The sequence below is a fragment of the Pseudophryne corroboree genome, chromosome 6, assembly GCF_028390025.1.
Source record: "Pseudophryne corroboree isolate aPseCor3 chromosome 6, aPseCor3.hap2, whole genome shotgun sequence".
Lineage (NCBI taxonomy): Eukaryota > Metazoa > Chordata > Amphibia > Anura > Myobatrachidae > Pseudophryne > Pseudophryne corroboree.
Window position 1 is genome coordinate 730,508,794 of NC_086449.1, and position 15,006 is coordinate 730,523,799.

The following is a 15,006-nucleotide window of genomic DNA, read 5'->3' on the forward strand; positions in this document are numbered from 1 at the left end:
GCTCCCCAGCCTCTCAGACTGGCATCCGTGGTCACCAGGACCCAGTCCTGTATGCCGAATCTGCGGCCCTCTAACAGATGAGCACTCTGCAACCACCACAGAAGAGACACCCTTGTCTGTGGAGACAAAGTTATCCGCTGATGCGATCCGGACCATTTGTCCAGCAGATCCCACTGAAAAGTTCGTGCGTGGAATCTGCCGAATGGAATCGCTTCGTAAGAAGCCACCATTTTTCCCAGGACTCTTGTGCATTGATGCACAGACACTTTTCCTGGTTTTAGGAGGTTCCTGACAAGTTCGGATAACTCCCTGGCTTTCTCCTCCGGAAGAACACCTTTTTCTGAACCGCGTCCAGAATCATTCCCAGGAACAGCAGACGTGTCGTCGGGGTCAATTGAGATTTTGGAAAATTCAGAATCCACCCGTGCTGTTGCAGCACTACTTGGGTTAGTGCTACTACGTCCCCCAGCTGTTCTCTGGACCTTGCCCTTATCAGGAGATCGTCCAAGTAAGGGATAATTAATACGCCTTTTCTTCGCAGAAGAAACATCATTTCGGCCATTACCTTGGTAAAGACCCGAGGTGCCGTGGACAATCCAAACGGCAGCGTCTGAAACTGATAATGACAGTTTTGCACCACGAACCTGAGGTACCCTTGATGTGAAGGGCAAATTGGGACATGCAGGTAAGCATCCTTGATGTCCAGGGACACCATAAAGTCCCCTTCTTCCAGATTCGCTATCACTGCTCTGAGTGACTCCATCTTGAACTTGAATTTTTGTATGTACAGGTTCAAAGATTTCAGATTTAGAATAGGTCTTACCGAGCCGTCCGGCTTCGGTACCACAAATAGTGTGGAATAATACCCCTTTCCCTGTTGTAGGAGGGGTACCTTGACTATCACCTGCTGAGAATACAGCTTGTGAATGGCTTCCAATACCGTCGCCCTGTCTGAGGGAGACGTTGGCAGAGCAGACTTTAGGAACCGGCGAGGGGGAGACTTCTCGAATTCCAACCTGTAACCCTGAGATACTACCTGCAGGATCCAGGGGTCCACCTGTGAGTGAGCCCACTGTGCGCTAAAATTCTTGAGTCGACCCCCCACCGCCCCTGAGTCCGCTTGTAAAGCCCCAACGTCATGCTGAGGGCTTTGCAGAAGCCGGGGAGGGCTTCTGCTCGTGGGAGGGAGCTGCTTGGTGCACTCTCTTACCCCTTCCTTTGCCTCGGGGCAGATATGACTGTCCTTTTGCCCGCTTGTTCTTATAGGAACGAAAGGACTGCGGCTGAAAAGACGGTGTCTTTTTCTGTTGGGAGGGGACCTGAGGTAAAAAAGGTGGATTTCCCGGCTGTTGCCGTGGCCACCAAATCCGATAGACCGACCCCAAATAATTCCTCCCCTTTATACGGCAATACTTCCATATGCCGTTTGGAATCCGCATCACCTGACCACTGTCGCGTCCATAAACTTCTTCTGGCAGATATGGACATCGTACTTACTCTCGATGCCAGAGTGCAAATATCCCTCTGAGCATCTCGCATATAAAGAAAAGCATCCTTTAATTGCTCTATAGTCAATAAAATACTGTCCCTATCCAGGGTATCAATATTTTCAGTCAGGGAATCCGACCAAACCACCCCAGCACTGCACATCCATGCAGAGGCGATGGCTGGTCGCAGTATAACACCAGTATGAGTGTATATACTTTTCAGGGTAGTTTCCAGCCTCCTATCAGCTGGATCCTTGAGGGCGGCCGTTTCAGGAGACGGTAACGCCACTTGTTTTGATAAGCGTGTGAGTGCCTTATCCACCCTAGGGGGTGTTTCCCAGCGCGCCCTAACCTCTGGCGGGAAAGGATATAATGCCAATAATTTCTTTGAAATTAGCAGTTTTCTATCGGGGTTAACCCACGCTTCATCACACACTTCATTCAATTCCTCTGATTCAGGAAAAACTACAGGTAAGTTTTTTCTGACCCCACATAATACCCCTTTTTGTGGTACTTGCAGTATCAGAGATATGTAAAGCCTCCTTCATTGCCGTGATCATATAACGTGTGGCCCTACTGGAAAATACGTTTGTTTCTTCACCGTCGACACTAGATTCGGTGTCCGTGTCTGGGTCTGTGTCGACAGACTGAGGTAAAGGGCGTTTTACAGCCCCTGACGGTGTCTGAGACGCCTGGACAGGTACTAACTGGTTTGCCGGCCGTCTCATGTCGTCAACTGATTTTTGTAACGTGCTGACATTATCACGTAATTCCATAAACAAAGCCATCCATTCCGGTGTCAACTCCCTAGGGGGTGACATCACCATTACCGGCAATTGCTCCGCCTCCACACCAACATCGTCCTCATACATGTCGACACACACGTACCGACACACAGCAGACACACAGGGAATGCTCTTATCGAAGACAGGACCCCACTAGCCCTTTGGGGAGACAGAGGGAGAGTTTGCCAGCACACACCCAAGCGCTATAAATATATAGGAACAACCCTACAGAAGTGTTGTTTCCTTTATAGCAGCTTAATATATCAATATCGCCAAAAAAGTGCCCCCCCTCTCTGTTTTTTTACCCTGTTTCTGTAGTGCAGTGCAGGGGAGAGTCCTGGGAGCCTTCCTCGCAGCGGAGCTGTGCAGGAAAATGGCGCCGTGTGCTGAGGAGATAGGCCCCGCCCCCTATTTCGGCGGGTTCTTCTCCCGGTGTTTGTGAGACCTGGCAGGGGTTAAATACATCCATATAGCCCCAGGGGCTATATGTGATGTATTTTTAGCCAGAACAAGGTATTATCATTGCTGCCCAGGGCGCCCCCCCCCCCAGCGCCCTGCACCCTCAGTGACCGCTGGTGTGAAGTGTGCTGACAACAATGGCGCACAGCTGCAGTGCTGTGCGCTACCTCATGAAGACTGAAAAGTATTCTGCCGCCGGTTTCTGGACCTCTTCACTTTTCGGCATCTGCAAGGGGGTCGGCGGCGCGGCTCCGGGACCGGACTCCATGGCTGGGCCTGTGTTCGATCCCTCTGGAGCTAATGGTGTCCAGTAGCCTAAGAAGCCAATCCATCCTGCACGCAGGTGAGTTCACTTCTTCTCCCCTAAGTCCCTCGTTGCAGTGAGCCTGTTGCCAGCAGGACTCACTGAAAATAAAAAACCTAATAACTTTTTCTAAGCAGCTCTTTAGGAGAGCCACCTAGATTGCACCCTGCTCGGACGGGCACAAAAACCTAACTGAGGCTTGGAGGAGGGTCATAGGGGGAGGAGCCAGTGCACACCACCTAGTCCTAAAGCTTTTATTTTTGTGCCCTGTCTCCTGCGGAGCTGCTAATCCCCATGGTCCCGACGGAGTCCCAGCATCCACTAGGACGTCAGAGAAATTATAATTAAAAAACTGGTGCGGGATTACAAAAAAATTTTATGTACACATCTATATTTGTATTTTAATTAATTCTAATTTTGAAACAAAGAATCCATGGCTGCTGGGCGCCTGAATGACAGAACAACTGAAATGCTGCTGTTGGAGTCATCTAGCGGCGGCTACGCTAAAAAACAACTGAATTTACCCCAAAGGGCCGGATTCAATTCTTAGCACGGGTCCCGGCACCCGCAAGCACCGTCCGGCAGTTATTCCAATGTTGCTGCTGACGGGCGTGAGAAGTTAATTTCCGCTCGCTACCCCCGGGGGGGTTAGGGTTGAATTCCCCCCAATGGGTCAGTGTCCTAAATCTGTTACATAGAGACATTGCCCCTTGTAGAATTACACATGGCTCTTTTACTATAAGTCACACACCCAACACACAAGACTGTGAACAGTAATACATAGGGCTATATTCAATTACAGTCAGATCCTCTCGGATGGAGAGGATCCAACTGCAGCCTATTCAGTAGCGGGCCATTTCCCCTCCCTTTTGACCATTCATTTCAGCCCTCTCTCATGGGTTAAAATGATTGGTCGCCCCGTTTTCGACAGCACTGGTGTCGAAAACACATGGATGAGCGGAGACTCCACTCATCCATGTGTTTTTCGACTTGTCGGTATTTCCGACAGGGTGGAAAACCGGCACTTCAATTGAATGTTGAAATGTCAGAAAGTTCCGATCATCATCGGAAAGTGCCGGCTATCCACCCTGTCGGAACTTCCGAATTTATTTGAATACAGCCCATAGGGGTCAATTCAATTCGGCAACTTATGAATAGCGCCTGGAATTAGCTCCCGACGCTATTCAATTCAGCTGCTAGTTACCCGCAATTGTCGGGAATTCTTCTCTCATCCCCGGGAATGAGAGAAGAAACCCGACAAAAGTGCTTCCTCGCGGCCGGCGCGAGGCTGATTCTGTCGGGAATCAGCCTCGCGCCGGAGAGTTAAGTCGGAGAATGCCCGTTCTCCCGACAATTCAACCTGTTTAGTCGGCGAGAACGGGGCATCACCGACTTAACTGGAGCTGAATTGAATAGCGTCGGGAGCTAATTCCCGGCGCTATTCATAAGTTGCCGAATTGAATTGACCCCAATGTGTTTCTGTGACCAGTTAAATGTTTATAGTAATAGTCATTTGGCAAACATGGTCTAATTTGGTTACATCCAGTGGTTCAATAAATTGCTCTATTAACCACAACACTTCTGGTGTCGCTGAGCTGGTTCACCCATTTGTGACATGACAACGCAAACGCAATTTATTTTACCAACACACCTTTTAACATTCCTATCTGTTTTGTCACTGTTGCCATTGCAGTCCCTAAGGGATTTGAGTTGAGGCTTTTTGTTGCATATAAATCCTAGCTACACATTTAAAAATTGCCCAAGCAGATGGTATTGATGTTGAGTATTTATGAAAGTATAATAGGACTGAAATTAACAATCTTTAAAATTTAGATATTACATTGGATTAACAAAACATTATTAATAAAACATTTAATACAATCAAGAAATCTGTAGTCATTTTAGACCAGCACAAGCTGCACTGCGCTTCAGTTTAACCATAATGAACATTAATATATGTTTTGCCTAGTACTAATCGCCAGTTTAGATGGAGAATAAAATTCATGAAAAACAGTACACAAGACAAATAAGTAATCCGAGAACCAAACACAGCTGTTGCTAATCTGCATATGCAGCATTATCATATAAAACTCCTGGAATATTACAATAACATTTTATTTTCTCCAATATGAGCAATAAAAAAAGTAAGCAGCGACAGATGGTTTCGCCAGGACGTCTGTCGCAGCCTCTTGAATCTGAAACTGGAGTCCTCACAAGGGGCCCATGAGCCGACATGAGTGAATGGAGGACACAAATCACTGAATATTTATTAACAGTTTCTTATATAGCGCAGCATATTCAGTTGCATATTACAATTTGAATATACAACAGTAATAGAACAATACTGGGGGAAAACACAGACAAAAAGGTAGGAAGGCCCTGCTTGCAAGCTTAAAATCTATTGGTCCATTAAGCAGAGAGTTCACATGTTTAGAGTATTTCCTAACAGTAGATATAGAACAGGCATCTATTGTGCAGACAGAACAAGTGTGCAGCCTGTTACTATGCTAGGAATCGGTAACATCACCGAGTTATCACCTGACTACTATTCATGAACTATTGGATCCTATAGTATTCATGAGACTGTAGATTGTTTAACTGCACAAAATAAATTAAGAACAATATGGCTGAAATGCAATTGTTTTTGGTTGCCTGATGGAGTTATTCAATTGTTGCCCCAACTTGGTAAGAGTGCCCATTATTTCTGCTCGCACTTGAGGCTTTTCGCCAGAGCGCCCAAAGTTGAGATGGGTTTAGCCGCTTTAAACATCTAAACCTAGTATATTTGTTGTGACATGTGCGCAAGCCAATGGGCACCCAGTTACTCGCACCCGCATCCACAGTAATACCCCTTTCACACTGCCAATGCCGGGTCACACCCGGGAATTGGAAACAGGTCCTTCCCGGGTGGGATCCGGCATTGGCCGCTGGTTTCCCTGACCTGGCAATATGCCGGGCGGGTTGCCATAGCAGCGGGGGGCGGAGCCGGCAGTGGGGGTGGAGGCAGCGTTGGGAGAAGAGATCATCTCCGCGCCACCTCTCCCTGTTGTAGTGAACGGGTCCCGGGTCGATGCCCGTTTACGCTGCCACTGACCAGGTATTCAACTCAGGAATAACACTGCTTTATTCCCGGGTTGAATTGCCAGGTCAGGCGACCCGGGATTTCGGCTATGCCCCTTTCACACCGTACGTTGACCCGGGTCGAAACAGAGTTATTTGTGCGGTGTGAAAGGGGGTATTAATTGAATATCGTCACATCTAAAGTGATGGCAGATTGGCCATAAAAACAACTGAATTGCCAATTTATGTGAAAGGCACATTATGACTGTGCACTGGGTCAAAATATTTAACAAGACCACTAATGTGGCCACCAGTTTCAATTTAGGAACTTTTGGGCCATGACCTGTGAAGAGGGTTGATTTCAGGAAGGGTCAAAAGAATTTTAGACCTGTAGAAGAAATAAGGCAACTTCCACAACTGCACCGCACACTCCTGCCCTTTCTTAAAGTGTCCTACAATTTATTCTTATCTGACCCTAATACCCCTTTCAGACTGACAGAGCCAGGTCACACCAGGGAATGTGTTCCTGGATGCATCCCGGGACACAACCCGGGAATGACCCCTTTCACACTGCAATGAGACCTGGGATCGACCAGAGCCAGCCCCGTTTACACTGATCCCGGGAAATCCCTGCAAATACATATATATGTCATTAGAAATGGACATTTTTCTGGCTCATATAGCACCTTCAAGAACTGCTTTTTCAGAGACTTCATTTTATTAACAACTTGCTGTTGTGTACGGATAATTCTTCTGGCTTCAAGCAGCTTTGCAATGTTCTTATAAATAATAGCATCCTTCACTGTGCCTGTTATCTGTCTCTTTATTTCCTCCTCCCCCCTTATGCTGAGCAGCTCTCTGACCTCCTGATCTGCCCAGGTCGCCATATTGCCTGTCTCCTCCGTTTCCAGGGCTTCTCCTACGCTTCCCCGGGCTCTGGATGATGACATCATCTTCTCTGAGCCCAAGAAAGCTCCAATGAGAGGCCTTTTAACAATCCCGTGTACAGAATACCGGGTAGGGCCCATTCACACTACACTGTATCCCGGATTCAACCCAGGTCGAGACCTGGGATGAAATGCCGGGACGCTCGTCCCGGGATATTCTTTCAGGACCCTTTCACACTGAGCAAATTCCCGGGTTGATGCGCGTTTATGTGCAATAACCCAGGAAATAATTGTCAGTCTGAAAGGGGTATAACTGACTCACAGCCACTAATACCCCTTTCACACCGCACAAATAACCCGGTTATCGGCCCGCCATATTGCCGGGTCGACACGCGCTGTGAAAGGGGCCTTGGCGAAATCGCTGGTCGCCTGACCCAGCAATTCAACCCGGGTATAAAGCAGTGTTATACCAGGGTGAATACCGGGTCAGTGACTGCGTAAACGGGCTCCCGGGTCGATGCGACCCGGCACCCGTTTACTAGATAGGGAGAGGCAGCGCGGAGATGAGCTCATCTCCCAGCGCCCCCCGCTGCTATGGCAACCCGCCCAGCTTATTGCCGGGTCGGGGAAGCCAGCAGCAGCTGCCAATGCCGGATCCCACCCGGGAAGGACCCACTTCCAATTCCCGGGTGGGATCCGGCATTGGCAGTGTGAAAGTGGTATAACTCAGTTACAGTGGCATTGAATGCAGTGTTTGTCAGAAAAGCCTCATAATGAAAGCTGCGAACACAATTTCACAACATGTTATCTGTACAAGAAAAATTAACTCGGACTACTGTCGCCTTCATGCAATAAAATTATATAACACTGATGAGGGCATCCACTTAATGTACAAGTACATTTAGATAGTGTTGAGCTATAAATCACATGATCAGACATACAGACTCCCTATAGAAGCACATGCAATACCAAGTATTTGATTAAAGAAGTGTGACCTTTAAGGATTAGATACATAATTAGAAACAGACAATAGATAGAAAGGATTATCACTGCGGTTTTTCTTACTACATTGGAGTCTTCCATAACAATTCTAAAATCGGGCAAACTGCGCTAGGAAAATGTTAGCTACATTTTCTAACACTTGAAAAAAATATACATATGCCAATGCTGGGTACACACAAGACAATATTCTGAACGATACACCAGATTCCGACATTTTGTTCATATCGCGTGTACACACTATATCATTGCAGATGCGCGCTCCTGCGGATCGTCAACGGTATCCCCTGTCGTCCATATACAGGTCAATCTGGGGATGTCGTTGACAAAACCAGGCTGCCGAGTGCAGAATGGTGCCCCCCCCCCCCCCCCCCCCCGCCTTGTTTATGGCATTGCCAAGTGTGTATGTAATTGACGTCTCCACAAGCTAAGTACACAGTATCGTCTAGTGTGTACCCAGCTTATGTTTTACAAACTGTATGGACACTTTTGACAACATGTCTCAGAGTAAGAATTATTTAACCAACTACAACTCCCGTTACTGTGCGGAGATTGGTAACCCAAGGAGTGGTAAGCAGGCTCTCCTTTTATTCTATTGCGCATACAACATACTTGAGAGCGCCCCTAAATGTGGTACTCATGACATGCCTCAACACTGGATGGATACCAAGGGTGCAAATCAATTGTTTTTGCGCATCTGAACTTCAGTCTAAAGTGGGAGTGAGCTTCAGTCTAAAGCAGTGATTCTCAAACTCGGTCATCAGGACCCCACACGGTTCACGTTTTCTATGTCACCCAGCAGCTGCACTGTGTATCACCAACTGTCACATTTTAAAAATCTACAGGTGACCTGCAAAACATGAACAATGTGGGGTCCTGAGGACTGAGTTTGAGAACCTGTGGTCTAAAGTGACAGGAGACCAGGAAGCGCTATTCAAAATTTATATTGCGCATGTTGTGACCTGCTTTAGCTCCTAAACTTGTCTACAGTAATGGGTGCAGCACAAAAAGTGCTGTATGGAGCCTAATCAGTCTACTTTTCGCACATTTACGCTCACCACCTCCAGGGCTGCAAGTTGGAATGTCCCCCCGCAGATAATTGCACGCAAACGGAGCAACAGTTGAATTGCTCCGTCAGGTGCCATCTAGTGGCAGCCGAAAGGAAAAACAATAAAGGCAGGTAGCTAAACACACCTCTTGGAGCAGAACTATTAGATGTAATACCTATATATTTCAATGTGTACATTAATTTCAAATAATTTGGCTCCCAGATGATGCAAACCATATTCAACGTATTTTTTTTGTTTTTGTTTTGTTCATTTAATAATGCCTCAAGGGATTAAAGATCTATAGCTTGCAGGCAGAAGAGACATAAAAAAAGAAAATATATTATATATATTAAAATGAGAAGGGTACCGATTGAGTTAAAATACACCTTAAATTGGTGTTGGGTCCATGAGTTGGTATCTCAGGTGAAACATAGCACCAGGTCCTCTCAAATGTAATTTGAAGTGAAGATCGTGTCACATGTACACTTTCCGAAGCGCGAGAGGCAATGCACAGCCTGTGGTCTAATTAGATTAGGGAATCCCAAACTGTTCTATTCTACTCTGAATCAACCTAACCCTCCCACCACCACCACCACCACCCCGCTTCCTGCCAGGAACGAAAGGTGGCTGACAGTCATAAGTATTAACAAATCATAATGAATTCCATGGAGGATTCGAAACTCTAAAGTTTGGGAACGCCTGCATCATGTACAAACAAATACAAATGTCATATACAGAGGACACTGTACATGATGTACTGTGGCCATGCGTACTCTCACACTCTACAGCTAGTCTAGCCAAGAGTACTTGTTTCTATGTACTATGCAAAAGTGTCTCATTCCAAAATATCACAGAATCACCTCCAAATCCTACCTATTTGTATTCACCTTTACCCTATGGCTCAAGATATATTCAATACAACAGTATTTTGCATAAAAGTAGTGTCTGGGTGGCTCAAAATACAGAATCAAAATAGACAATCAAATTATAGTGTAATTATAGAATGAGCGTCTGAAGTTTGAACATTTTGCACACTGATGAGCAATACAAAGAACTGGTGGGTTGACAGATTCCGAGAGAGAGAGAGAGAGAGGGAGAGGGAGAGGGAGAGGGAGAGGGATCTTCTTAAATCACCAGGCTGCACAGGTAGTCATCTGCAATGCAGTCACATAACTAGGTAATACCAGCCTGCTCTTCCCCTGGAACGCATCTGTATAAATCTCCCCTAAACCTGTCACTGACATAAGCCACAACATTTCCTGCAAAGCTGACAGATGCTGCTCCTGTAACAAGTTGATTACAGCATCCAAAGGTAATTTAAATACAAATGGAAATGTTATTTTAGCTTTTCCTGAACTCTAAGTAGAAAGAAGTTGCAGTCAGAAAATCTTTTGCCTGAAAAGTCAGGAAAAACAAAATACAGTTTTAAAACTTCTGAGCGTAAAAATAAAAAAGGTGAGTGTAGACAGTGCCATAGGTCTGTCAGAAGTTCCTTCAGATTGCTTGGTTGGTTGCTAGGTGAAAAACAAGCAATGTAGTCTCTATGGGGTCGATTCAATTCGGCAACTTATGAATAGCGCCGGGAAATAGCTCCCGACGCTATTCAATTCAGCTCCAGTTAAGTCGGCGATGGCCCGTTCTCGCCGACTAAACAGGTTGAATTGTCGGGAGAACGAGCATTCTCCGACTTAACTCCCCGGCGCGAGGCTGATTCCCGACAGAATCAGCCTCGCGCCGGCCGCGAGGCAGCACGTTTGTCTGGTTTCTTCTCTCATCCCCCGGGGATGAGAGAAGAATTCCCGACAATTGCGGGTAACTAGCAGCTGAATTGAATAGCGTCTGGAGCTAATTCCTGGCGCTATTCATAAGTTGACAAATTGAATCGACCCCTATGGAATGAAAGGTTAGAGTCCCAAATAAGTGACTCACTTCCCAAGTAATCCAGCCAAAAAAGAAAGAAATTAAAAATATCTATTAACAGGCTTGTCTCTTGCAGTTCTCAATTCAGCCACTATGCACAGCACACATCCAAAATACCTGTACCGGGATCAATGGGGGGAAATTATTCAACTAGGAGATCAACAGGCATATGTGCAAATGTCCCAGGATAGACAATGAATCACTGAAACATGGAGATGTGCCTTACAACCACCTTATGAAGAGACAAGTGCATTACAGACCAAATTAGGTTTGCCGGCCATGCCATATAAAGCCATACTCATACTGCTCATTATTAGTGTCAAATTAAGCTTTATTTTCCACAATTGATTCATTGGGGGAGATTCAAATGTTTGAAAAGTCAGTTGGGAGTGTATTTTTTCCTATCTAATAGACAGGGAAAAAAACAGACAGACACCCAACCGACTTTTCAAACATTTGAATTCCACCCAATGAAACCTGTTTCTATTACTCTGTTTCACTTTATAGACTAGTTACATTAACGCCACGTGTTTCAATACCAGAGTGTTAACCTTTGATATGTCCTAAAACTTATCAGATGTCACCTTTCATTTGACTAATTAAACTTGACTGATAAAAGTAGTCATCTGAATGGATGTTACTGCAGAGGAGAAGATGGACTGCAAAGACAGGTTAAACTTTGTAAAGAGTACCACAGCAACCAATCACTTATCCATAAAATGACAGGTATCATCTGACTGATTGCCACATTAAATATCTGTACTTGTCCTCTAGAAGTTTTGATATGTCTCTCCCTTCTTCAAGTAACCAAGCATCTCAAAGTTAGGAGGATCTTCCTTTAACTCTGCAGTAAAATCTATATACCAGGATATGTTTTAGACCAAACGATGCATTACATTCATTTCCCAATAGCACAGGGAAACACAATATTGCACACACAGTATGCATGAAGATTGCATGAACTGGTTCTGTGACAAAATAATGTATCACATTACTCCAGAAAGCACTCTATATAGTTTCACATGCCATGAATCCAAATCAGCCTCAGTGGGAAGTACGTTTCCCAAACACTGTAGTAACAAACCATCATCAAATAAGTGTATGTATTGTTACTTATGTGACAATATTATACACCAGTAATCAGAAAACCCATGAACAGAAACTTTTCTATACTTGCCAGTCGTCCAGTACCTGTAATGGCATTTTTGTAAGATCCTATTACACAATTATCTTTCATTGGCAACACTCAATGGGGTCGATTCTATTCGGCAACTTAAGAATAGCGCCGGGAATTTGCTCCCGACGCTATTCAATTCAGCTCCAGTTAAGTCGGCGATGTCCCGTTCTCGCCGACTTAACAGGTAGTTTTGTCGGGGAGAACGGGCATTCTCCGACTTAACTACCCGCGGCGATGCTGATTCCCGACAGAATCAGCCTCGCGCCGGCCGCGAGGCAGCACTTTTGTCGGGTTTCTTCTCTCATCCCCCGGGGATGAGAGAAGAATTCCGACAATTGCTGGTCACTAGCAGCTGAATTGAATAGCGTCGGGAGCTAATTCCCGGCGCTATTCTTAAGTTGCCGAATAGAATCGACCCCAATATGTTAATCACAGGGCGTATGCTTTGTGCCCATTATGACACCTGAAGAATGTACAAGGTCCAGGTCCAAAATATATAACACCAGGAGTTGGATAGAATGGCTCCATTATTTTTAACATCAGATAGCAACAATATATATTTAATGTATATTTATATTTTGCAGCTTATTGCTCAGCACTGTATGTACTCGGAGCAGTAAGCGGTTAACGTACCCAGAGCTCATTGCACCATTTTATATAACTGATGTTCCACATCATGTCAAATTCTCCATCTGAAGGTAACAGTCATTCTTTCCCTTAGTTACAGAGTGCCATCTAGATCTGACCCTACCCTACCAGACACCTATAAACTGGCTGCAGTAACTACAGACTTACAGCTATATCAGCAGCTTTTTAGTGGGTAGGTTTTAAACATTTGGATGGGTCAACAAAGAAAAATGATCGACTGTGGACCAATAACTCAATCCAATGAGACTGTGGCAAATCCCTTGGCTTTGTAAAACCCACAATGCCAGGGGGATTACTCACCTGCGAACTACTGGAACAGGGCGGCCTCTGTTCTGTATTCTTCATGGCAAAGATGACGAGTCTAATAAAGGGTTTGGGTGACCTATATAGGGGTGTTAGGTACTGTGTTCAGCCATCTGGTGGCAAGTATGTAGAAGCCATTACATAAATAACATACTTACATAAAGCAAAATGTAGTTACATAGATATCTTACATACCCTGATCCTAACAACTAGACATTAACAACTAAACTTCAAATGTTTTTTTTTCCTTTAGATACATTTTATGGCTGTAAAGAAACTTTTCAGATACAGAGTCAGTCTGATCTACTGAAGGAAACCATCCTCCAGATAGAATAATGGCAAAACTATGGGTACTGAATCAAGTCAGAGAAGCAGCAGCACAAAGGAAAGGGGCATCTCCTTACCTCCACCTGTTGATCCCCACATTGGATGATCCAGCAAACCAGGGGTCCAGAATGTAGACGCAGCGGACGGTGTCAGCTCCCTGGATGCACTCCTTCAGGGCCGGGTTGTCATGCAGCCTGAGCCCCTTCCTGAACCAATGGACAGCATTCACCCCCATTTTATTTTTACGGATGGCCCTCAAGAGAATGGCAGACGGGAGTAAGGGGTACTAAATAGGATTGCACCCCTGTCCAGGCAGCAGATGGATATAAAGGAGTCAAGTCCAGAGACAGGACATGGTGGTAGTGCTGCTGAATGGGTGGGTGCTGGCAAGTTGGGGGGCACTGGCTGGTAAGAGGCTTACCCTCTGCGAGCCTCTGTGATTGGGACACACAGTGGTGGCTCAGCCTGGATGTGAGAGAAGAGCAGTGGTCTCGCTAACATGGTGTGCACAGAGGCTGAGTATACCCCACAGTCACCGGGCAGCACAGGTGCAGTAACTCCCTCTCCAGCAGCAGCCCTTAGCCAAGTGCGCACAGCTCTCCCCAGCACGCCACAGGGCACGTCCCCGGGCCACGCCTCCCTTGCTGCGATTGGCTCAGCCGTCGTCACGTGTCCCCCTCTGCCTCACGTTTATGTAGTGTGGTCGCTGTGTGCTTGTGTGTACGGAAACGCGACTGTTCTCCGCGAGGGGTTACGATTCGCACGCACTCCGCTAGTTCCGCGCCTCGTTTCACGGCACACCGGGGCAGAGGAGAAGTCGGCGTTCCCCATCGGTTATTAACTTTCGGGCTGTTGTTGCTGGTGACGTCCTAGGGCGGTCGAGTGGGCGGGGCCGCCGCGGGATCGGCTTGGTGAAGCCGGGAAGTCCCCGGATGAGCACGTTGAGAAGGAGAGGGAGGCTCGCGGCAGCGGCGTGTGTTCCAGCGTGGGGAGGAGGCGGGATGCGCGTGCACGTGTGCCTGCCTGCCCGAGCTTTCCCTCTCGGGAATCGGGATTCCCCTGCCCTCAAATCGCGAGTTTGGGTTATCGTCATGTCTCAGTCGCCGACTGAGGAAGGTGCGGTATGGGGCGATAATACAGCAGCTGTCACCAGCTGAGCCTACTGAGGGCAGACGCAGCATAAGACTTCCCCTCCTTCTGCCCTGCCAGGCTGCTGGTTATGTAACCCTGGTTATAAGGACGCACCTGCCCTACTTCTGCGGGAAGACACAGATTACACATACACACACATTACATACACTGATACACACACTGCAAACAAATGTGGCCGTGTATTTATCCTGTTAGTAATACTTTTGCTAAGGAACCTCTGGTGTGCTCCTTTTTATACAGTGTTTTTGTTATAAGGCTCCAGAAGTGTTCTGTGGCGCCGTACAGGGGGAAAACTGACCAGAAATATACATATTGACGTTGGTTTCATTATAAAAAAAAATTGAAATAAAAGTGCTTTGTTATCTGGGCAGCAGCGCTTGGAGTGGATGTGCAAGGTGATGGGGTGGAGCGCTGGGCTGCACAGTTCATGTACAACTAAGAAAAAAACG

At 46.3% G+C, this 15,006-nt stretch overlaps 1 protein-coding gene across 1 annotated transcript in view; it reads right to left on the reverse strand.

The window, feature by feature from the left end:
* Nucleotides 1-14,341, reverse strand: part of CRY1 (cryptochrome circadian regulator 1) — a 70,290-nt gene extending 55,949 nt beyond the window's left edge. Inside the window, exon 1 of the mRNA XM_063928453.1 lies at nt 13,483-14,341. Coding sequence (XP_063784523.1) covers nt 13,483-13,640 — 158 coding nt within the window. The 5' untranslated portion in view covers nt 13,641-14,341. The remainder of the gene's footprint in view (nt 1-13,482) is intronic.
* Between the last annotated feature and the right edge of the window lie 665 nt (nt 14,342-15,006).